This window comes from Nelumbo nucifera, chromosome 6 (genome assembly GCF_055504915.1).
Source record: "Nelumbo nucifera cultivar China Antique chromosome 6, China Antique-T2T, whole genome shotgun sequence".
NCBI lineage: Eukaryota > Viridiplantae > Streptophyta > Magnoliopsida > Proteales > Nelumbonaceae > Nelumbo > Nelumbo nucifera.
In genome coordinates, this window is record NC_142654.1 from 13,704,089 (window position 1) to 13,729,312 (window position 25,224).

Here is a 25,224-nt window from a genome sequence, read left to right on the forward strand (position 1 = left end):
GCAAAACAAAGTATTGTTAATTGTAAAAATATTAAAATATGGATATGTACCTAAGGGTGTCAATGGACCGGTTTTGGATTGGATCTCGTCCAATCCAAAATCAATTTGGGCCCTATTTGATGATTATGTATTTGTTAAAAGAAGTACTTATTTTAACAATCACTTAAGTCTGTTTGGTAACCCACTTTTTAAATCATTTATTATGTTTTTAAGCACTTATTGGGATGGAGATGTTTGGTAAACTACTTTCCCCATAAGTACTTATATTGTCACAAATGACAATTTTACTCTTCACTGTACATTACTCAGACTCTCCTCCTTCTCATTTTCGTCACCGGAACTGTCAGAATTGTTGGGACTGTAGATTGGACAATAGAGAAAGACTCCTCCGATTAACAACCTTCACAAAATTCTTGGATTCCCATTTCCACCTCATCAAGTGCAAAAGAGCACATGCTTCATCAGGCATGTGCTGATGGGTATAGCCAGATATCAAGCAAGTCCACGTAATCGCATTTTTCTCTGGAAAATGCTTTCGAGTCCATGAGTTGTCAAAAGCGGCAGCAGTGATATCCTAAGAGAATTCCTGGAAGTTATTACAGCCATCACCATTAGTGTCAGCCTCCTTAATCATTCTTGTCAATTCCATTGCCGTAAGGGCATGACCAAGCTTGGCCATAGAATGGGCCAATTCTGCCGTTGTAATGTATCCATTGTCATCACGGTCAAACATCCGGAATAGCTGCCAGAGTTGCTCTTCTGTGTATGGAGATTTCATAGTGAGGATCCGGCGACACCTGGGCGACGAATTCAGAGATTTCAACAAAACCATTGTTGTTCATATCAGCCCTCTGGATTAGAGCGTCGAGCTGATCCTGACTCGGCTTGAGTCCAAGTGATCTCAATAATGACCCAAGCTCAAGCTGGGTTAGGCTGTCATCATTGTTCTGATCAAATGATCAAAAGATCTCCCTCAGTTCTGCAATCTGCTCATCATCGAGTTTCAACGGTTCCCTTGCTTGAATAATAACTAATCAACTAGGGGAAGACGAGAGAGAGAGGGGGAGCTGATTCCCGTTTTTGAAAACCGAAGAGTTTTGATTGGTTTATGACATCGGATTCCCGTTTTTGAACGGCACGGACGCAGCTGCTATTCGAATAGGCTACTGCAACTCCTTGCGGCTACGAAGACGACCTTTGGAAGTGGATGGAGACAAAGTGGAGGGACGAGATAAAGGGGGAGCTGATAAATAGAAGGAGAGAGAGAAAATGATGAAAAGGGATAAAAAAAAAAGAATAGATCAGAGGGGGGAGGTTGTCGCCACTGCAACTCCCCTATTCTCGTCAAGAAGACGATGAACAGGGGTGAATATATCCTTTTATCTTGTTAGGGAATAGAGGGGGGTGATCAGGATGGGTAAGAGAGAAGGAGAGAGGAAGAATGAAAGTAAATGTTGCGTGGGGGTATTTTAGGTATTATAAAATTTTATTAGGGAGTACTTAAAAAAAGCCAACTTGAAGTCACTTTTTCAAAAAAGTACATCTTTCCCCCTTTTTTAACAAACACTCATAAGTACTTAAAAACCACTTAATGTGTGGTCCCATGTCTTAAAAGAAGTATTTTTTTTAAGTGTTCTTAAATAGGGCCTTGGATAGATTGGATAGACCAACAAGATATATTGGATTGGACCAATCCGGTCCAAAATATTTATTAGATTGGATTGGACCTGATCCGTCCTTAACAAATTTATATTGGATTGGGTTGGGTTAAGCCAATATCTGGTCCATTGATGTAAGATAAAAATATATGTATTAATGCACTGGGTTTGGGCTGAAACCAATCTAAATCAAAATGAATTTGAACAGATTGAATGGTCCAAACATTGAATTGGGCCGGTCCAAATTGATCCAAAATATTCATTGGATTGAATTGGACATGGTTCATTTATAATGGATTCACATTAGACTAAGATCGGATTGGACCAAATCCAGTCCAATTGACACCCCTATATATACCCTATTTATAAAAAATATGTGAGATATGCTCAAATACTTTTCACCTCCTTTACATTTTTTTAAGGAATCTGGTTGAGCCATATGGTACAATAATGGATCCCCTAGTGGAAAGAAGAGAAAAATAGATATGGGCAGACCCCACAAAAATTCTGTATGTATCATCCACCCACACAAAGGCTTAACATGATAAGAATATAAGAACCTTTAATTTCCTTGATGATTGGCTTCTAAAATAAATTTCCTGGATGATTTAACATTCGGAATGATATTGAAAAGAATAATTAATTGAGTAGGAAAGAAAGTTACAACTAGCTATAAAGCTATTAAAGCCACTGGTTCCTGCTTTCTTATACTTTCCTTCCTCTCCCCTAATTCGTTTGCTGTGTCATTCCGATAAGGGATGATTTATATATTGTTTCAAAAGTCTATAGATTCTTATTGTACATATTCCAAAAGCAAGTAATTAGAGGCAATATTTGGTTGTTCAGAGAATCAGAAAGAATGAAAAAAAAATAATTAGGATTTTCTTGAAAAAAATTCCCAAAAGTTTTTGACTGGCCAGAAAGAGGATGCCATGGATTGCAGGTTTTATGGATTCAAAAAGTTAAATTGCTGTTAAATGGTAGTTATTTATTCTTTGTATAAGTATTTTACATGCAAAGAGTGCAAAGTATAAAATTGATGTATGGGAGTTTTTCTCCGATCAAATCTCACCGCTAACAGAGAGTACACTACCTGGGCAACCGATACTCTCCTGAAGGATGGATAAGTTACTCATCCACCCACGGAAAACCTAAGTGAAAGTGCCACTGAACACTGCCACCAAAATTTACTCGAGCAAATAAGCACATCATCCAGATAATGAAAAACAAACGACGCCTTAAAAGTTCTTGGCTTAAACTACAGTTGGGGCCGAAATTTGAGAGGGAGAGGATGGTAAATGGCCAACCCTTCTTATTAACCTATAAATATTCTCTTATTAAAAAACTCAATCTGTCACTTCTAATGTAACATTCCAAATATATAAGCTAAATTATCATAGTATGGCCAATATGATCGCTACAGAAAACGCATCAGTCAAGGGAAAGCAACCTGCGCTACTTGCATGAGAATCACCACCTCGAGAACCACCCCTACCACCACCGGAGCTGCCGATGCCACCGCCACCACGACCCCCAGCAGCAAGGACAGTAGTTATTCTTGGGCTTCTCAGTAGCCCAATCTCAACCTTTTCTTCTCCAGTGGCGCTTCATGCGAATGATAAGCTAGAAGCAAAAGGGTAGAAATAATTAGAGCTAATGTAGCACTTCATACTGATTATAAGAATGCTTGCATTCAAATTGATGCTAACTTTTTTACTCAAAATGCAAGAATACAAAATTGTCAGTGCAAAACTAAACAAACTTTGCATTTTTCTGATCCTGAGAGGTCATTAACACTTACCCAATCTCATCCCTTCTAATAAAAAAAAAATCCATAAAAAATCATAAATCACAAAAAAGAAAAAAAAATCGAAATAAGATCAAGCAAAAATATATATTTGGACCAACATATCCCTACTTATCGTTGGATCTACTTAACAAAAGAATTTTGTAGGATAAAAAAAGTTATGGGTTTTATGCTGTAGTCCAGAAAGCATTGAGAAAAACTAGTGGAAATAAAAATGAACTTGATAATTCATAATTTTATAGTAAGTCCACAGATAGAGAGATTATATATACGCTGAAAAAAAAACATTTCTCGTGTGATAATTGTTGCTCAATGGCCAATGGTGTAATTTTCTCTCTATTTTCCGTTTTTTGGTGACATCCTGCATGTCCTTTTTTTTATTTTTTAATTACATATTACACATTACAGGGGATTTAGGGGTGGGGACAGAGTAGGATGCACGTCAGATCCACTGACCTTACCATAGAGAGCCTGCAGTTACGGAGGTTTGATTTGATATCATGTGTTTGTATTAGGAGGAGGGGCACCAAATGACCATCTCAACTACTTGGTCACGGCACAATGCAATTGATGGACCTTTAATTCTAAAATTGTTCATACATATTTACCCTCCTACCAGATCAACCTGAAACACAAAAAAATACATGAGAAAATTATTACTTGATACATACTTAAAACCAGATATATCTTACACAAGGAAAATGGAAGATAAAAAACAAATCAAGAAGATCAATTCATTGATGTTACTAAAAAGAACATATGTTCCAAGTTTAAGAGCACCAACTTGTGCAAAAAATGCGAGAGTTTAGGTCCATATCCAATCTACACGTCCCAAGACCCCAGATAACTGGGGCCGAAATTGGGTAATGGCCTTTTTACTAAAAAGAATGAATAAACTCCATTCAGAAAACGAATGATGGGGTAAATTTATCTGACCATCCACCTGGACTTCAATGGTTTATTTGCAATCAAAGGAGATTACCAAGCAGGCTCTTTGCAGAAAAATCTGTCTTGAACAAATGAAAAAGGGATGGAAAATACAAATTGTGCCTATCTTAAATGGAAAAGAATCAACATATGCTTATTTTTCTTGCCATGTTTATCTGGATGGTAGCAGCCAAAGGGTTACTAAAGAAGGAAAAACAAGAAAAGAACTACAATAACTGGGAATGAAAGAACTAGTGCTACAAGCCTTTTCTATCTTTTTTGATAATTACAAGCCTTTTCTATCTTGCAGATAAATAAGAAGCATTTCTTCAGTTAGTGGCAGGGAGTACAGTGAAGTGACAAAATGTTGATGAAAAGGTAAGGACCAAGAGTCATCTAATTAGCCAGATAATTTCATTCAAAATGAAAAGGAGGTGAAAACTGCTAGTGGTGAAGATCAGGCAACAATACCCCCTAAAATCTTAGTGACCAGTTCGAACACAATACAGAAACTGATGATAGAATTGGAAAGAGGAGAATGGGAACACCGATTGATTTTAACTGCAGGTTTTGAAATTAAAGAATGGAGGAACATTTTAAACATTGTGGTGGAAAAATTGGGGATAGAAACCAATGCTATTCTCATGCCATTTTATGACAAGAAAAAAGCTGTATTTGATGTGGGGAAGAAGAAATAGAGTTTATGATGACAAGAAAGCTCAGTTTGAAAGGAGTACAAATACAAATATGTAGAGTGTAAAACCTTATATTTTGTATTATTTTTTATGTATTTGTACTGTACATATTTGCATTTGTACTCCTTCCAAACTGAGCCAGAGCAAGGTCTAGTTCTGGTGCAAAGATGGACTCCTTCGTGAAAAGAGAAGATTGTAAAAGGAGGTATTGCTAGGACTCCTGTTCCCTTTACGGAATGAGTCAGTCCTTGAAGAATCGCAAAATCCTTGGGAGGTATAGTTGAAGATTTGAATCTGAGAGACTTGTATGCTGCAAATCTTTGGATTGTATGGGTGAAACCTGAGAACATCCCTTGATCCATTGGTGTTCTCTCAGATGGTGTCTGGAATAAAGTGTGGTTGACTTTAGAAATCAAAGCGTCCTTCTGGAGAGGCGGTTCCAAGGTTGAAGACGATGGTGACCTGGCAATGTGGTGCACACATGGAGGAGAGGACAAGAGGAGATGTGCAAAGATTTTAGTGAATGAGGAAGCTGAACAGTCTACAAAGGAGGTTCAAATGGTGTTTTTGCTTAATATATAAGTAATTTCAAAATGTTTTGAAAAAAGAGAGAAAGGGGCAGGAGTTAATTCTTTTGCTGATGTGGTTAAAAAAAGGTACCCACTTCAATGTGAGATGGGGACCATTTGAAACTAAAGCAGTTTAGAGGGGAGCATTATCCGAACCAACTGGAAGGATCCCCAACTTAAGGGCTAAACTGGGTAAAGAAAAAACCAGTTCACATGACAACTTAAGTCATCATGTGAGCCAAGAGAAGGGCTTGGTTGGCCACAGGATTTACCATCTATCATCTTCCCAAAAAGAATGGAAAGATGACACCGATTCCCAAAGATTCTCTTTACAGTGGGTTCCAAGGACAGATGCGCAATATGATAGTGCTAAAATTTCTGTTATCGATTGCCCTAATCCAAGGTACACTACTGTTTGATTGGAAGAATGTGATGAAGATGTTGGTTGGGTGGATTGCAGTTCGGTGGAAGAAGAAGACTTAGATTCAGATTTAGACTCTAGCCTTGAGAGTGTGGGGAAGTTGCTCAAATTGAAAGCATTGTAGGGGAGACTCTAAATTAGAGGTACTTTCATGCAGAAGAGAAAGGAGAGAAATTACAAGTTTTTTTGGGTCCAATTGATGAAGTAGCAGAAGCAAATACCGCGATGCACAGTAAGGCTGATGGGGAGATGAACTGAAGCGTGGACAAAGAGTTACCAGGGCCAAATAAAAATACTAAGCAAGGTATCTGTAAGGAAATAGCCGAGGATCACTAAAGACTGAACAGGAATGTATTAGATAGGTAAAACAACAAGCTATGGGAAGCAATCAATGGATTGATAAAGAGATGGGAAGCAATCAATGGATTGAGCCCCCCTTTGTTAGAGCCCGGCTAACTTCGTCAATTCAGTTTTAGCTTTTAGCTACTAATCTTTGCTCTGTGTTGATGCTTCTGCTCCAGATTCTCATCCAATACATAGCTACAAGCCCATGATAGAGCTAATGGTGATACTGGAAATGTTGGGGAGGTGATGAGGAGAAAGGAAGTAATGCCTTCAGAAGAAGAAATAGAGAGGGACAAAAGAATTTGGGAACTTATTGAGGTACTGTTGGAAGAATTAAAAATGAAGGAAATGCACAAGGAAAAAATAGGCAAGGCAAATGAAAGAGTTAAGGTAACTGAGGGAGGAATAGAGTTAGAGAAGGACAGAAGAGAGAATAGAGGGGAAGAGAGCGTAGAAACTAGCAAAGAGGATTCCGTGGCTGATTTTGAAGGAAAGTTTGGATGTAAATTGAAGGATCCAAATGACTTGAAAGTTTTCTTGAACAAAAAGAAGGAAGAGAGTATGATGAGGAAGAGAAAATTGAGTGAAGCTAAAAGACTGAGGATGGATGTGGAAGGGGACAAGAAGCTTGGTGGAAGAAGGAAAAGGAAGAAAGGGAATACATAAGAGGTCAACAGCAGGAGGGTAAAATAGAAGCAAGTTAACAATGAAAAAAAATAAGTTGGAAAGTGAGAGGTCTAAGGAATGCGAGGAAGAGATCATTAATAAAGGAGGTGATTGCAAAAGCAAACCCGGATGTGGTTTTAATTCCAGAATCTAAATTGGCAAAATTTGATAATAGATGGGCTAGAAGCATTTCGAAGGCTAGGGGGATTAAATGGGCAATGGTACCATCTTGGGGATCCTCAAGGGATTTAGTGACAATGTGGGCAAGTGAAGTGCTCATAGGCATTGAAGAACTTGTTGGTAATTTCTTAGTGTCCATTAAATTTAGACAAGTGGAGGATGGTTTTGAGTGGGTGTTGACAAATCTATATGGTCCCAATGGTTATAGGGAGAGAAATGAAATGTGGGAAGAATAGGGGGATATTAAAAGGTTATGGGAAAGACCTTGGAGCATAAGAGGATATTTCAATGTAATCAGATTCACAGAGGAATAACTTGAGGCAAAGAGTAACGACAAGCATGAGGAAGTTTAATTAGTTTTTGAGTACGTTTGAACTTAAGGGAGTTTGAGGAAATAGATTTGGAGGAAGAAATGGGTTATATTGACCTCAAAACTCTGGATACACCTCTCCATTTTATCCATCTTGCTCTAGTTCTATGGACGACATCCTCCTCATTCTCTCCTTTGTTATGAATTATTGAACCAAGGTAATGGAATAGGTCAAATTGAATTATCTATTGGTCTCCAATCCTAACATAGTGTACCCTGGTTTGCACTCCTAATATTACTAAAGTCACATTGCATCTATTCTGTTATGGTCACATCATCCGGCAGCGCACTGCGGCGCAGTCATAGGCAGCGCACTGCGGCGCAGTCATAGGCAGCGCACTGCGGCGCAGTCATAGGCAGCAGCACGCACAGCAGGCCGCACAGCAGCAGGCACCGCCTGGCAGCGCTGCACAGCAGCACGCACTGCCAGGCAGCAACGTGCACCGTACGGCAGCATGCACTGCGCACACGCCCGGCACCACACGGCAGCGGCACCATGGCGCGCAGCATGCACCACCAGGCAGCAGCGCGTACTGCACGGCAGCACGCACCACGCACACGCCCGGCACCATGAGGCGCGCGCACGCACGGCAGCGGCACCATGAGGCGCGCGCACGCACTGCGCGGCAGCAGCACTGCACGCACGCACCCGACAGCAGCAGCAGAGCGGGACCCACACGACAGCTCATAGGGGTGGGCCCATCCTTATCTGGACACATCAAGCCAACTCGCCGCCAGCTTACCTTATCCTTATCTTATCCCTTATCCCTTATCTTTATCTAATCTCATCTTTATCTTATCTTAAGTAAGAGTGAGTTACCATTAGGAGTAGGTAATTAGGAGTTTGAGTTCAAGTTGGAGTTTGAGTTTAATTAGGAATTTCCTTTTGTAATCTCCTATTTAAGGAGCTACGAATTGAAATAAAGCATTCAGTTTTCGCAGTCAAGAAAAGAGCGTAAGGAGAGTTCGGGTGATCTCTCGGACAAATCACCCACGCGATTGCCGCAATAGGGTCTGCACGCAAGGGAAGGCGCAAGGGAAGGCAGGGCTTTCACACCGTGGACCGACCCGTGACGGGATCCTACGCGCGGGACCATAACATATTCTTAGTCCTACTAATTTTAAAACCTCCTATTTCTAAGACATCTGTCCATAAACCTAATTTTGCATTTAATCTTTTGCTAGTTTAATAAATTAATACTATATCATCAATAAACATCAAGCACCATGGGACCTTCTCTTGAATATGTTTAGTTAATTCATCTATGACTAGCACAAATAAATAAGGGCCAAGTTCTGAACCTTGGTAGCAGATTAGAGGAATAAATGAAAAACATGACCCTCAAGGAAACAGTCAGCTATAAAGAAATACAGGTAGCAGATTTACCGCTGCAAGGCTATATCTTCTATAAAACAAAAATTCCAATTCAAACCAACAAAAGCAGAATCCAAACTACATAATGTCAAGTCAATCAATCTCCCTATGTAACATATATAGAGAATAGAACAGGTTAAAACAAACTATTTTAGTTATCTTCTTAGATTACCAAGCAGAGATTTGACATAAAAGCATGAAGCTAACCCATTAATCCTAGAAACCAAACATTCAAGTTCACTGAAGAGCTGAAACTGCTGAGAGGTACATACAAGAAATTAAAATATCACTTCATAGCACCCTGGACACATAATCAAGAAAGAGAACTATGCAAGGGAATCAAGGGATATATTCTTGAATTCTAGGAAGGCTCTTTAGAAAATCAGGAAGTAAAGGAACTTGAGGCAATAGTATCAGCTTATAGGGAGGAAACCAAGAGGTTCAAATCACTAATAGCAACAAGATTTTAAGGATTCAATCAGTAAGAACTAAGAAGATTGGCAAATGGTTTGGCCAATTCACTCACCAAGCAAAGGGTTAATAGGGATCAATTGTATTGGGCTCAAGTGTAATCTGATCTGTTTTTGTGTGAGAGGATGCACCTCAATCCTCTCCTAGGGATACTTGTAATATATGTATATTTCTGATGTTTATTTAATAAATTTTCTTTGAAGTTACCAATCAAAAAAGAAAAAATCAGGAGGTAAATCCAGCTTTAAAGTACCTTAAAAGATCATCATCCTCATGGAATACAGGAAATAAATTAAGCCATCTCACTACTCCTTGGATGCATCCTCCATGGCTTGAGCCACATAAATCCTTTATATTCTCTAAGGAATATTGTTCGATGGAAACAATTATATTCTTCATTTCTCCTCTAGAAGAATCCAAATTCCTATTTTGTGCATTGAATAATGCAGCATCCTGGATCCTTTTCTATACCCTTATCTTTCATCAATTTCCATGTCTTCCAAGCATCCTTCCAAGAACCAGCTATGGCATATATACTCGATAGAACAACATAGTTGACTGCATCCTGGGGGGCTAAATTAAATAGATGCCTGGCTGCTACTTCACCAAGAGACATATTGTCATATACTCTACATGCCCCTAGAATAGAACCCCAAAGTGAGGCATTAGGTGTAACATTCATCTTCAGCACCAGATCATAAGCCTTTTCTAACTTGCCTCCACGTGCAAAAAGGTCAACCAGGCAAGCATAATGTTCACCTCTAGGATTAATGTTGTATTTGTTAACCATAAAATCAAAGAACTGATATCCTTCACTGATCAATCCACTATGGCTACAAGCAAAGAGAAGAGCCAAAAATGTCACATCATTAGGCTTCAGCTCACTACCTTCCATCTTCTGAAAAAGTGTAATAGCCTTTTCTCCATATCCATGTTTCCCATATCCAGCAATCAATGAAGTCCATGAAATAACATTTTTTCCCTGCATCTCCTCAAGAGCATGGTTAGCATCTTCAATTTCTCCTGATTTAGCATACATGTCTATGAGAGCATTACCCATTGCTGTATCATAGTTGGGTTGATTCTTTAAAGCAAAGGCATGAAATTGTCTTGATAAGCTCAAGGATGCTATATTAGCGCATATATTAAACATGGAACAAAGGATGACCTTATCCATTCTCATGTGCATCCGATTTATTTCATTAAAGAGATCCAAGGCATCAGTGGTACATCTCTCACGTGCATATCCAGTTATCAGTGCAGTACAAGAGATCAGATCTTTTTCTGCCATAGAATCATAAAGAAACCTTGCATTTCTCACACTTCCGCATCTTGCATAAGCATCAATCAATGATCCAATCACCACTTCATGATATCTAAAACCCAGTTGGATAATGAAACCATGAATCCGGTTAACCTTCATAAGATCTTTACCTCTATCACAAGCTCTTAGAACACTTCCAAAAGTGAAGTTGTCAGGCATAACACCTGCCAAATCATGTTAACATCAATAATACAACTGAAGGAAATCCAACCTGGTATGAAAATAAAAAATGTAAAGACGAAGACCTAAGTGATATGGCAACATAACTTCTTCAGAAAGAAGCAACAATGAACCGCATATCAGAATAATACAAATAAGAAAAAGATTAATAGAAATCAGAGAAGACAAATTTTCAAATTTCCAATCTTCTCTTATCTATTTGTAACTTCTTTCAGAGTATCTTTCTATAAGAAAATATGCACTAGAATATGCAATGCAAAATAAAGAAAGTACAAAGAAACAATTCCAAGGAAAAAATCCTTATTATCACCCATGATGTCAAAGAATGTTGTATGATTAACTAAGCTGATGGTGAATGAATTGATATTCTTCTGAGGTTTCAGGAAAAAAGAAAAAGGGAAAAGAAATTAATATTTCCTCAAATACATAAAGAACAGGGAAAGAATCAAGGTGGGGACAGAGTAGGGGCCATCGTCCCCCAAAATTTTAGAAGAAATTCATATAGTTCTCTTACAAACCTAGGAAAAGATCCCTTGGAAAATTATTAGGAAAGTTTAACGTAGCCCACCAAAAATTTAAGTATGGTTAATTGGTTTAGAGTACAGATTGACAAGCATGAGACACACTGGGTTGCAGTGGATGGTTGCAAACCGACCAACCAACTCCAGGAAGCTCTGGCATTTCTTACTGGGGTTGGTTGGTTTGCAGTGGATGTTCCGAGGAAGTTTTGATTGCTAAGACAATGGAGAGGGCACTAGTTGGGAAAATGTGGCAAAGTATGTTGGAGGGCTAGTATCCATGTGACCACATGAGATATTTGACCATAACACCTGATGGAGGGTGATTTGGCCCGACCTCGCAGCACGGGTACACGCGAACGTGACCTTGCTCAAACAGTGACTCAGCATGACAGCGCAACGGACGTGACCACAACTCGGAGGGAAGGTCCCACCGAGTTCAGCTCGACAACTGGGCGGATAAACTACTCACCGGGAGCCGCCTTACCTGCACCTCCTCCCCGGGGTTAAGGCACTTCGAGGCGCCCCGAGTTCGGGGCACCCTGACCTCTCTTGAGGCCCAAGCTCCTCCCAATGGACTTCGGGCCACTCCCAGACAGGAACGCACCGATCCATCTCTGGACACCCTGAGGCATAGACACCTCGGGTCAGCCAGCTCAGCATAACTTGCTACAGGCAGCTCGTCACTCAAGAGACAGCCCGGCGCAAGGTAATTCGCGGAAGGGTAGTTCGGTACACCACAGGAAGGCCTCCTGCTCGACCACCGTACCCGACAAATCTGGGGACAACAGCCATGTCCCTCGTCAAATCTGGGGACAACAGCCATGTCCCTCGTCAGATAGCGTCGCGCCTGTCACCTTTATAAGGTGTCTCGCACCTGACAGGAACGTACCCTGCAACGACGGCCCAGCGCATGCCACCTCAGCCTTGTCTGTAACGGTTGTGGCAAACTGACAGTGGCGGTTATGCCTGCCCTGTCCGAAGCCAGAGGAGGGCCTGAAGCAACGGAATTCTGTTATAAGAAGCTGACTCTCAAGGAACAAGGTATCTTCGAACCACCTGCGCAATCTGCACTCTTAGCCTTCGTTTTCCCTTTGCTTCTCACACAGAATACTGACTTAATCATCGGAGTGTTCCCATCGGGCAAACCCCCCAGGAGTTCTTCTTCCTTCTCGTCTCAGGTACCCCTCAGGAGCCGTGCGAGTGCCAGCTAGGAGTGACCGGATCGCGCTACATCAATTGGCGCCGTCTGTGGGAAAATGCTACAAAAAGCTAAGTTCTCATCCTACAAAAGCTAAGTCCTTTTCTCCTGGAAAGCTAAGTCCTCACTTTTAGAAATTGAAGCTCTCGCTTTATAGTTTACATTTTTTATGAACTCAAAGACTACGCAGGGAGCTAACAGACTAAGTTTACTTTCAATTCGGTTAAAGCCTCATCAGTCCTCTTCGCAAGGTTCCCCCTACAAAGATGAGCTCTTCGTGGCTTCCGCGGGAGTTGGCGGCCAACTGACTACATAGGCGCCTTTACTGGTCGAGCCTTCCAAGGCTCCCGTGTGAGCTGGCGACCTAAAAGTTAGTAGTGCTACCCCCGAAGATCGAGCTCCTAGTAGCTTCTTGTAGGAGTGGGTGACCGGCATTATGAAGCTGATGCAGCGCAATCATAGCTCTAAGGCACCCACCTAATCGGCTCGGCACCTTACAGGTAGCTCGGCACCTGGTCAGCTCGGCAACTCACTGGTAGCTCGGCACCTCGCAGGCGGCTCAACACCTGGTCAATTCGGCACCTCGCAGGCGGCTTGACACCTGGTTTGTTCGGCACCTCACAGGCAAAGCCTACGGGCCACATTACTGCTTAAGACCCAGTCGCCTCTTCGGCACGGGCAAAGTCAAAAAAAAAGAGTGGACAACGAGTCACTCCCAAAAGCCTACGGGCCACATTACTACTTAAGACCCAGTCGCCTCTTCGGCACGGGCAAAGTCAAAGAAGAGTGGTCTACGAGTCCCTCCCAAAGCCTACGGGCCACATTACTGCTTAAAACCCAGTCGCCTCTTCGGCATGGGAAAAGTCAAGAAGAGTGGACTACGAGTCGCTCCCAAAGCCTATGGGCCACACTATTGCTAAATACCTAGTCGCTTCCTCAACATGAGCAAAATCAGCAAAAGTGAACTATAAGTTGCCCCCAGAGCCTAAGGGCTACACTACTGAACTGGCGGAGACCTCCTCACCTTACAGGCAGCTCACCACATACAGGCAGCTCCCAAAGCCTAAGGAATTGGATCAGCACATACTAGCTCATCGACTTACGGGCCAAAAGAAGAAATCTACCCCCTTCGCTGAGTTACTCTCAGCTCGGGAGTGGGGGGCAAATGATGAGGGCGGATTTGGCCCTCCAGTGAAATTGTGACACCTGGCACCTCATGTAAACCAAGTGCAGCCTCTTGACAACTGGGCAGCTCGGGAAGCTCGGGCAGCTCGGCAGAGATTGCCACAGCTTGCCACTTACAGACAGCTCAGCATGGCTCACCACAGGCAGCTCGGCACAGCTCGGGGAGCTCGGTATAGCTAGGGGCAGCTCGGCATAGGCAGCACGCCACAGGCAGCTGGTCACTCCGCAGGCAACCTGGCGTCTTACGAAGAGCTCGCCACTTAGGGGCAGCTCGGCACTTACAGGTAGCTCGGCATAGGCAGCTCGCCACAGGCAGCTGGCCACTCCATAGGTAGCCTGGCGTCTTTCGAAGAGCTCGACACTTAGGGGCAGCTCGGCGTATCGTAGGAAGATCTCCTGCCTAACAACCGTACCTGACAGATCCGGAGACCTGCGCCCACGTCTCTCGCTAGGCGGCACCGTGCCTGCCAGTCCTGAGAGATGTCCCTTGACTGGCAGAGTCGTACTCTACAGCAGCCGCCTGCACCCGCCACCTCAGCTCTGGTAGTAACGGCTGCGACAGAGAGACAGAGGCGGTTACGCCTGACTTGACAGAGGCTGTTACGCCTGATTTGACAGGACACCACTATATAAGGACTCCAACCCCCAAAGACAAGGGGGAGAGAATGGAAAAATGGAGGTAATCCCTACTCTCTAGCTCTCTCATTTCTCTCCAAGCTCTCTGCAATCAGAATGCTAACTTAGGCATCGGAGAGTCGCCGCCGGGTAAATACCCCCGGGTCCTCTGATTCTGTTCTCGTACGTTCCTCAACTCTCGCTGCCTACAAAGAGGAGGAAAAGATGGAGTTCTCGCAGGTTTCTCAGCTCCCGCCGCCTACAAAGGAGAGATCACCTCATGCAGAGGGCAGTCGGGTTGCGCTACACCAGGGAGCTCCACCATCCCCTGAGTTACAAGCCGCCTAGGAGCAGGTCAAATAACGAGTCCACCCAGGTAGCTCACCAACAGCGAGCTCGTCACCAAGCAGCTCACCACCAGGGAGCTTGTCACCAAGTAGCTCACCAGCAAGGAGCTCGTCACCAAGTAGTTCACCACCAGGGAGCTCGTCACCAAGTAGCTCACCACCAGGGAGCTCGTCACCAAGTAGCTCACCACCAGGGAGCTCGTCACCAGAGAGCTCCACCATCCTCTCTTGAGAGCAGGTCAAATGACGAGGTACTTAGCCAAAAAAATTGATACATCACAAAAAATTGGTACGTGACCAGAAACGGTTACATCAATTGGCGCCGTCTGTGGGAAACGCTTCAAAAAGCCTTCCTCCAAACTTTCACGTCTCTTTACTCTCCAGAAACCCAACACTCATGGCTTCCTCTAGCAACGTCACCAAGTAGTTCACCACCAGGGAGCTCGTCACCAGAGAGCTCCACCATCCTCTCCTGGGAGCAGGTCAAATGACGAGGTACTTAGCCAAAAAAATTGATACATCACAAAAAATTGGTACGTGACCAGAAACGGTTACATCAATTGGCGTCGTCTGTGGGAAACGCTTCGAAAAGCCTTACTCCAAACTTCCACGTCTCTTTACTCTCTAGAAACGCAACACTCATGGCTTCCTCTAGCAACGTCGAACGAAGCACGGAAATGGATAACTCCAGGGAACAACCCCAGCTTCCTACTGTCTGTATCGGACAGTTCACCGTCCCCCTCTCGGCGAACGGAATCCCCAGCTTGAATGTGCCTCTTGCAATGGCACCTGTCGTCGCGCCACTCCCTTCTACAGTCAGAGCGACGTTCACCGAACCTTCGGTCGTGCCCCCAGCGGCCAGCCCGAACCAACTAGAGGACTTGATGCAGTGCATGCGGGCCATGCAGGCCCAAATGCAACAATTTCAGTAACTTCGGCTCTATCAACAACACGTGCTGCACCAGGTCTCCCAGTATCAGTATCAGCAGCAGTTTCCCCAGTTACCCCAAATCGATGACAGGCTCCGCTACCACCTCGGGCCCCGAGGCTGTGGAGGGATGAGAGATCCATCGTATGGACGCCCAAAGATTGCGGAATAAGGGGGCGAATTTCAAAAATTTTTCTCTCCCTTCAACTGGGAATCGCATTCCCTATTTTAGAAAATCATATTTTCAAGGATCATTCTTGAACCATAAACTGAACCAGATCTGAATCAAAAGGAGTAAGAGAGGATTATACCTGATACGGAGAAATAGTATCTCCCAACGAAGGTGTTCACGCCCAAGCAAGGATCCAAAGACTGCTCCCACCGAAGATGGCGCAGTGCAGGATGGAGCAGAATTAGCAGTGTTCTCCAAGAACTCTGTCCTTCGCAAGAATCAGCAGGACGGCACGTGAGCACAGCTTCCTATCAATTCTTTCTCAAAGAACGGATGTCAAGATCGAATCTTGACTTCTCCCACAACTGGAGATCGAACTGGCAAACAGGGCGGCAAGAACAGGGAGGCGGCAAGAGAGTATTCGTAGGGTGCAGAATTCTCTCTTCTTGTGATTTCAGCACTGAAGAAAATCTGATTTTTTTTGTCTCCTAAAGGCTGCCGCCCCCTCCTTTTGTTAACCTAAAAGATTAGCTCCTAATCCAATTAGGAGCTGCTTATCCAAATCATATTTGGATAAGACCCCTTTTAGGTGATAGGGATAAACCCTTATCTTATCTGCAGATTAGATTAGCTTTCTCCTAATCTCATTAGGAGGTTTCTAGATCTAAATCACATTCAGATCTGGACTCTATGAGTGGATAGGGTCAAGACCCTATCCTATCTGCTAATCCATCTCAGAATTCGCCCCATTATTAACTAATAAAATAGCCCAGTTCGAAATGGGCTTTAGGCCCATTAAGCTTATGTGCTCACTTAACCTTCCTAACTGCTGCCCAATTGGGCTTCCTTGTATGGCGTGGGACCCAAGCATTGATTTACACATCAGCCACATGGGTTCGGCCCATCCTTTGTTACAAGGCCTGGCCGAATACACTGTTATGGACAGTGCACCCCCTGAAACCCATCAAATGGGCTCTATGGGCCCAACACTTACCCTAAGTGGTCCCTGGGCCAAGCCACCTTGTAACACCCAGGGACTGTGGGCAGATGCAAGATTAGCCCATCAGGTATTATCCTCAATGGTCTTACACTTAACCTCTCAGCCCATAATGATCATACACTGCCCGACAAGAGAGGACCTCTCCCTCGGTTGCAAGGAACAGTGTTGCACTCTCTACTTATATGGATCCCGGGAATTAAAACCTTCTTGCAAACATTTTAGAAACCATAATATATATACTTTTATATCTCATAAAATATACTTTGCAAAACAAATCTCAACGGTTGAAATCGGCTGCCGGCAGTCTTGGTTTCCATCAGTGAGAGTGCATCCCCGATCATTACCTTTGTCCGACAAAGGGGCTGATCATGTCACTATGATCACCCACTCAGATGAATTCTCGGACTGTCCCAACATACCCAGATTTTGACCCCCGCTAAGGATCTCACTGAATGGTACATCAAAGACAGCCCAATCCGACACCTAGTGCAGTATCATAATCGAGTCTAGGGGTCGGGTGTAACTTTCCAGTTTTGCCCATCAATCTCCAAGGTCCAGGGCAATACTGGAAATCTGGTCCAGTTCATAGATTCAATTAATCCTACACTGTATGTGCCTAGGGTCTCACCCTGGCAGCTGAGACAGGCCACCCCAACCGACTTGGTGGCACCACAGTGTCAGCCTTGTCAGGATAGGTCTCCCCAGACCGACTCACTGGCTGTGAACATTCTAAACTAACACGAGTCTCAATAAGTGTCCAGTTTAAGGGTATTACACAGAAACATAACAAGAGAACATGAATCAAATATGCACTTTTATTCATTTACAATAAACTCATAAAGTACATCATTCTGACTGAAGCTAAGGGCATACAAAACTGTCTAACAGGCTGAAGTTTGCGGAAGTTGGGGCTCGGCTGAAGCTCGCGGGGACTCAACGCACGCCTTCTTGGCTACGCGCTTCTTTCTCTTCATCTGGCGGAAGAGCTTCTGGTTATCTATTCTCTCCGCCTCCATGGGATCTGCACCAAAACATGACATCAACAACCCGAAGTAAACATATGAACAGAAAGCCGAAATGAAGGAAAACCTACCCGGGCTCAAGCTGGCTTGGATGAGCTTCTCCTCGGATGTGAAGTCTTTATAGTTCAACCCGAGCTGAGCCAGTGACTGGAGCGCCTTCTTGGTCTTCCCGTCTAGGATGACACCGGGGTCTTGAATGGCCATCCTCCAATCAGTGGGGAAGGGCCACCCCGTGCTGCTCCGAACTACAAAGTAGTCCCACTTCCAAGCTGGGACTTTACTCGTGAGCTTGTGCATGAGTTTGAAACCTGGGCGGGGGGACAGGTAGTAGGACCGCTTGTGCCCGGGGAGAGCGCCCGAAGTGCTCTTCTTTATGGCCAAAATTGTGTTGAGAATATCTAAATCTATGGAGAGAGAATGGTCAAAGCAAAGAGAAATGGACCCCACCACATTCCGTATGGAGTTCGGGTGGAGTTGGTCCAGGGTGATGTTAAAGTGTACCAACACCTCAACGATCAAAGGGTGAAGAGTAAGTCTGAGCCCGGCTATCAGTTGCTCCCTAAAGATCACGATCTCATCAGGACTGTGCTCCCATGGAAAGTTGCCAGTGGGAAGGCTATACGAGTATTCCTTAGAGAGGTGGAACCTCTGTATGAGGTCCTGAAGCCTCTCCGAAGTCATTATAGAAGGGTCGAACTGATCTGGCTCCCGACCTCGGTGGGAGGTGGACACCAGATGACCCGAAGCCACTCGTACTTCGGATGGCCGAGCAGCAGAGGAGCCACCCCGAGCCAAGATACCCACCTCGGGCTCGTCGATAAGGCTGTCTACGCTAGACGACATAGCGGACTGAAGGGAAAGAAACAAACTAGAAGGGAAAAGGAAGCTCGGGAGGACACCAAAGAAACGCAACCGGACTGGGAGAACAGAACGAACTGGAGGACCCGAGCTAAGAGATCCCTGGCGCGAGCTCAAACGCTAACGACGAAAGCTTTGTGGCGAAGAAAATGGCCAAGGGATCCCCTATTTATAGCCACAGCTACAGGTTCATCGAGGCGAAAACGATTTAGTGCGTTTTTGACGTCCGCGAAGTCCAAGTCGTGTGAAGTCCGCGCGTAACCTGGACGCGACTCGAGTCTTTCTTCGGTTGAATCGGGCGCTAGACCGGTACAGCTGGACGGAGCGCACGACAAAGCGGCATAAATACCAACGCCAAATCCACCCGGCGCATCATGACCTCCCCGCGCTGGGTCATAGCCGCCAGCATAGGGAGTGGGGGGCAATTGATGGAGGGTAATTTGGCCCGACCTCGCAGCACGGGTACACGCGGACGTGACCTTGCTCAAACAATGACTCAACATGAGAGCGCAACGGACGTGACCACAACTCGGAGGGAAGGTCCCACCGAGTTCAGCTCGACAACTGGGCGGATAAACTACTCGCCGGGAGCCGCCTTACCCGCACCTCCTCCCCGGGGTTAAGGCACTTCGGGGCACCCTGACCTCTCTTGAGGCCCGAGCTCCCCCCAATGAACTTCAGGCCACTCCCAAACAGGAACGCACCGATCCATCTCTGGACACCCCGAGGCATAGACACCTCGGGTGAGCCAGTTCGGCATAACTTGCTACAGGCAGCTCGTCACTCAAGAGACAGCCCGGCGCAAGGTAATTCGCGGAACAGTAGTTCAATACACCACAGGAAGGCCTCCTGCTCGACCATCGTACCCGACAAATTTGGGGACAGCAGCCATGTCCCTCGTCAGATAGCATCGCGCCTGTCACCTTTATAAGGTGTCTCGCACCTGACAGGCACGTACCCTGCAACGACGGCCCCGTGCGTGCCACCTCATCCTTGCTTGTAACGGCTGTGGCAGACTGACAGTGGCGGTTATACCTGCCCTGTCAGAAGCCAGAGGGCCTGAAGCAACGGAATTCTGTTATAAGAAGCTGACTCTCAAGGAACAAGGTATCTTCGAACCACCTGCGCAATCTGCACTCTTAGCCTTCGTTTTCCCTTTGCTTCTCACACAGAATACTGACTTAATCATCGAAGTGTTCCCGCTGGGCAAACCCCCTGGGAGTTCTTCTTCCTTCTCGTCTCAGATACCCCTCAGGAGTCGCGCGAGTGCCAGCTAGGAGTGACTGGATCGCGCTACATCAATTGGCTTTTTGGAAATCTAAGGGGTAAAGTTCTTGGACACCTTAGAACGTGAATTCTTACAACATCAGAGTTAGAAGGAACATTCTATGCCACATTATGAAGAATCTCCCTGTGATCCTACAAGCATCATCAAAAGATCCACTACCTAGAGTCAGTAGTTCACCTCCCTACCAAGAAATACCATACTCTGATTTGATAGCAGTTCTTGTAGAAATTCTGGTGCTAGTCAGTAGTTCATTAATATTATTTTTGGAAATAATGAAATAATATGTTTAGGAGATTTTTATCTTTTAGATATGACAGTTTACCACATTTGAGAGAAAATTTAAAGTTCTTAATAAAGAGAATTGCTATTTTTTCAATTAATATGCATGTTGATGGTATATAAAACTAGGGAAGTAGCCAAAAGTTAGTTCTTTATATTATAAAAATATAAAGTTCTTACCGCCTAGGCAACTAGGCACCCCACTGTCGCCCAAAATCAGCTAGACACCTTGACAACTATGGTCAAAACAAGAAATAAACTTTTGAAGGAGTTGTAGATTCCCAAAACACTTTGTGAAGGAATGACTGACCACTAATGCAGCCATTTAGTTGATTGAAGGAGTTCACAGAGAAACCACCACTGTTTGACCATTTCCACCATCTCTGGTCAGATTCATTAGAATTTAAGAAGATATTATGCAATCTCATTAGCAGGTTGGAGACTTCATGCACTTCCCAGTCATACAGATAACAGATTTCTACTAAACTTAGGAGACAAGTGCCCTCCTCCAACTCCATAATCATATTCCTGGGGAACTGAGGCATATAGGTTCACACTTCATAGCAGTATTCACGAGATTAGGGAACAAGTCAACCAATGGACTGCTGTCAGCCCAGCTATCCAGAAAAAATGGCACTAACCTTACCACCAGTTCTGTAATCATCTTATAATACCATGAATTTGAAATGGTTAATTGATCAATGTTAATTTCATTGTATTTGATTACGGAAAGATGAAGACAAAGGATATAAATAGATGGTGAGGTAGAACATAACAAATAAAAGAATGCCAAGGATAACATCTATAGATCATAGATATTCATAACACTTAGTTAAAATTTCTATATTTCTTGTTCATTGTTGGATACTACCGGGATAATTTCTATCACATGACAAACTAATCAAATTATTTGCTTGAAGCAACAAAAAAGAGAATCTTTAGGTGCACATCTAAAGGTATTCGTTGATACTCTTTTTTATGAAAATCATGCTGGATGACATAGTTACGTACATGATGGATGAAAATCAAATTATTTGCTTGAAGCAACAAATAACTTGTCAGATCAAGTAATGATGGATGACATAGTTACGTCTGTTGCTATCTCACTGAGATGCATAGTGTCCAATAATGAGCATCTAATCCACTTTTTTCTTATTGCAGCCTTGGGCCTTGAACATGCACTATTTGCATCAAGAATTAAACGCTAAGTTCTGTTTCTGATAAGAAAGTTATAGAGGCATCGTAATGAAACAATGGATGATGTTTCACCACAAATTTAAAAACATTAGGCCACCTCCCATATGATCATGCGTTGTAAGGTTCTTGACCCTGTTTAAAAAAAGGCATATGAACCATTTAATGAGTAGCTTAACAGTCAGAGAGTCTAGACAATCAAGTATTAATATTCTGGAAATAAAACTATACCATATAAAAAAAGAAAGAATATTCTAGTAAAATGATTTGACCATTACCTTCACAGAGCATTGAACGAAACATACCAAAGGAATCATCTGCAAGCCCCTGAACAGCAAATCCGGCAATTACCGCATTCCAAGAAACCACATCCCGCTGTGACATCGTCTCAAACAAAAGCCTAGCATCTTCTATCCTTCCACACTTGGCATAAAAATCAACTAAAGCAGTCTGTACAAATAAGTTTTCAATAAATCTACTCTTCACAATACAACCATGTATCTGCTGCCCCTTTTCCAAACACATCATATTCGTGCATGACCTCAAAACACTTCCATAAGTGAATTGATTGGCCTTAAGACCAGAAAGATGCATTTCGGAGAATACCTCCAGAGCCTTCTCTGAAGGCCCATTTTGAGAAAACCCCGAAATAATTGCAGTCCAAGACACAACACTTTTTTTAGGCATTTTATCAAATACATTGCAAGCAGCATCCATGTCTCCTATTTTCGCATAAAAAATTATCAATTTGGTGCTCAAATACAGGTCCGAGCTGAACCCATTTCTTAGAAGATGGTCGTGAAGAAATCGACCTTCTTTCTCAGCCTTTGAATCAATACAGAGCTGCATAATTGATGAGTACGAAGTGGAATTTAAGGGAATGTGTTTTGACTGGAGGAACTGCATAGCTTCTTTTAGCCCTCCAAGCCTGAGTAGAGATGACTGGTTTTCTGCTAGGTGGTTGATCGCTCTCTTCCATATTCTGTTCATGTCTACATAGGAACGGTTGGGGACGTGTGTTTCAAACTCGCCTCATCTTACGATGAGGGTGCCTCCACTTCATCCTGGTTCATAAGAAAGGCTTCAGCCTAGTTCATCAAAAAACGGGCCTTGTTTTGGCATAACGTAAGAAATAAGGACATTTTTGTCTTTTGAATACTCCTAAACTATCTCACAAAAAGACTTTTTACCCGTAACTATTAATCAAATTTTCAAAATATTAATGCCTATCATGTAATCATTTCAACTATCGGACAACATTTCATCAAACTTTCAGCCAAAAGTATCATAAACGCCATAAACACTAACCTTATCGGAAACACAAATATATAGGTAAGAAAATGAACTAAAACACTATAAATACTTCAATAAATCATAAGTATACATCAATAATATTAAATATAGGGTTTAAATGAGTTATATATACATAAAAATCATGTACTAAAATGATTTTTATAAAAAATATATGTTATAATCAATATATAAAAACAGAAGGATATTCTCTAATAATGTTATAGTTATAAAAATATAAGTTTAATAATTATTTAATGAAATATTTTTTATAATTGTTTAAACAATTATTTATTTCTTATTCAAGCAATTATTTTATTTTTATTACAAAAATTAAAAAATAAAATGTAATAGAAAAATAATTTTATAGATGTGGTAGATCATTTATAGATTTACAACATGGTAAATATTATGGTTAGATCACACCAAAAATTAGAAAAAATAAATAAATATTACTAAAAAACAAAAAGTATATATTTTACAATAAATTTCAATATATCTATGAAAAGGAAAAAATATTTTAAAATTTAAAAAAGTTGAAAAAGATAAATATTTTTAATTTTACAAAAAATAAATATTTTCATATTAAAATTGAAAAAATATATATTTTTATTCAAAAATTACAAAAAAAAATGAGTGTTTTGAAATTTTCAATAGATTTATGGATATGGTAGATCACTCATAGATCTATGACATAATTATCTTCATGGGAAAATTACACCAAAAATATAAATTTTTATTTTTTTTCTCTAAACTTTCTTAAAAAATTAAATACATCTATTTAAAGCACAAAAAATATAGGATTTTCAACATATGTATATATATATATATATAAGCATTTCCAAGCATTAAAAAAACCCAAAATATTGTAAGGTACTATCAAATAAATTTAGAAAAGTATTTATTTTTGCAATTTTTGTAAAGGGTTGAAAAAAACCTCCAAAATCTTGAGTTTTGGAGGTTGTTTTTGGTGTTTTTTAAAGATTTTACAATCCAAAAATGTGTAGGGATGATTTGATGATTTTGGGAGAGAAAAAAGCTTTTGGAGAGAGTTAAAACCTTTTTTTTTCTCAAAAAAATTTAATTTGTTTTTTGCATACAGATCTGTATTGGCCGATGCACGCTGTTATGGTTATGATACGGTCCCAATACACCTCCCTAATACAAGTCCAATATACCCTGATATGAGCACAATACGAAAAAACAGGATACAAATGATTTTGTAGCATTTTCCATGCCAACCCTTGAAGATATAATACGTATCAGCCATTGTGAAACTTTGAACCTTGTTTGCAGAAAAAAAAAAAAAAACATTTCATCAAACAAATGGCAAACTCGACAAGAAAATTTTGAATAAGAATGTTTTTTCCAGGGTGGGAGTATCATTTAATAAGAACCAGAGTTACCTTGATCGGCTGGGCTTTGGTGGCTTCCAGACCAGTCCCAACTATTCTATTGCAATTATGCAAGGCTCGAAGGAGCAACTGTGAGCTCAGTAGCTCACACTGGGACTCTTTTACGGGCCCAGTTCGTGGTTGCTGAACAGAAGACGAATTCGATCACTTGTTTTCTTGACAACCAGGAGCATTCTTTATGTTTCAGTACCTAAAGAGGACGATGGGTCTCTCATGGTGGCGATGGGTTGGGATTGTTTCTGTTGTCCATCCCGAGGTCTCGTCTTCTGGGTCTGTCTATCTTATTGAGACAATAAGACCAGAGTACAGAAACGCTGACACGCTCATCTCCTCCAACCCAAATAATATTTTCCTTGGATATACGCCTCTTATGGAAAGAGACTCGTTGAGAATGTGAGGCCCATGATGCTAGAAATTCAGGCTAGGATCTCCCAAGTTGGGAGACGATATGGAATTCCAACCAGCGGACCTGTCAGTAAATGAATTCACAAAAGAACAAACCTGAACGGTTTGATAACAGAGAGACCCATCGTTCAACAGCCCAAGCAAGTAATACCAAGGAAACTAGAAAAAGGAAATAGAGACCTTTCACCCATTAGATGCTTGAAGTATTCTATGATTTCTTTGAGTCTTTGACAACACAAATCCCTGATCCCATTTCTCACTGCCAACTTCAGTCTGTATATAAGTTCACTGTCTCCAGAGTAAAAAGATAACGTTTGAAGTGAATAGCGCTCTGGGAGGAGCAGATCCGGACTCGATTTGTCATTGCTAATATGTGATGGGACTTCAAAGAAGTTGCTCAGAGGAAAAAGTTCAGTTTTCAGTTCTGCCCGAGGATGGCTAATGCTGCAGCTCATACTGCTGTTAAGTTGGGTTTCTCTTCAAGTCCAGTTTTGCTGTCCCTCTTTTTCTTTCAGATGC

General features: G+C 42.3%; 1 protein-coding gene and 1 pseudogene across 3 annotated transcripts; both read right to left on the reverse strand.

Annotated features, from left to right (window-relative positions):
- Positions 1 to 343: 343 nt before the first annotated feature.
- Positions 344 to 3,449, reverse strand: LOC104591336 (putative calcium-binding protein CML18 pseudogene; annotated as a pseudogene).
- On the reverse strand, positions 2,951 to 25,009 carry LOC104589058 (pentatricopeptide repeat-containing protein At3g20730-like). Of its 3 annotated transcripts, XM_088889213.1 has the most exons (5): positions 24,292 to 25,009; positions 21,874 to 22,659; positions 9,738 to 10,972; positions 3,922 to 4,090; positions 2,951 to 3,281 (listed from the first exon to the last, which is right to left on the reverse strand). In XM_088889213.1, the coding sequence occupies exons 2-3, from the start codon at positions 22,583 to 22,585 to the stop codon at positions 9,909 to 9,911; spliced, it is 1,776 nt and encodes a 591-aa protein (XP_088745339.1). In that variant the 5' UTR covers positions 22,586 to 22,659; positions 24,292 to 25,009; the 3' UTR covers positions 2,951 to 3,281; positions 3,922 to 4,090; positions 9,738 to 9,908. The 3 variants fall into 3 exon arrangements, with proteins under 3 accessions (XP_088745339.1, XP_088745340.1, XP_088745338.1); XM_088889214.1 differs by lacking the exon at positions 24,292 to 25,009 and having other exon boundaries at positions 3,927 to 4,090; positions 21,874 to 22,878; XM_088889212.1 differs by lacking the exon at positions 24,292 to 25,009 and having other exon boundaries at positions 21,874 to 22,878.
- Positions 25,010 to 25,224: the final 215 nt, after the last annotated feature.

Coding starts and splice junctions, on each gene's coding strand:
- LOC104589058 (XM_088889213.1), bottom strand. CDS start 22,585: ATGAACAGAATATGGAAGAGAGCGATCAACCACCTAGCAGAAAACCAG. Junction 10,973..21,873: donor TCGTTCAATGCTCTGTGAAG/GTAATGGTCAAA, acceptor ATGATTTGGCAG/GTGTTATGCCTGACAACTTC.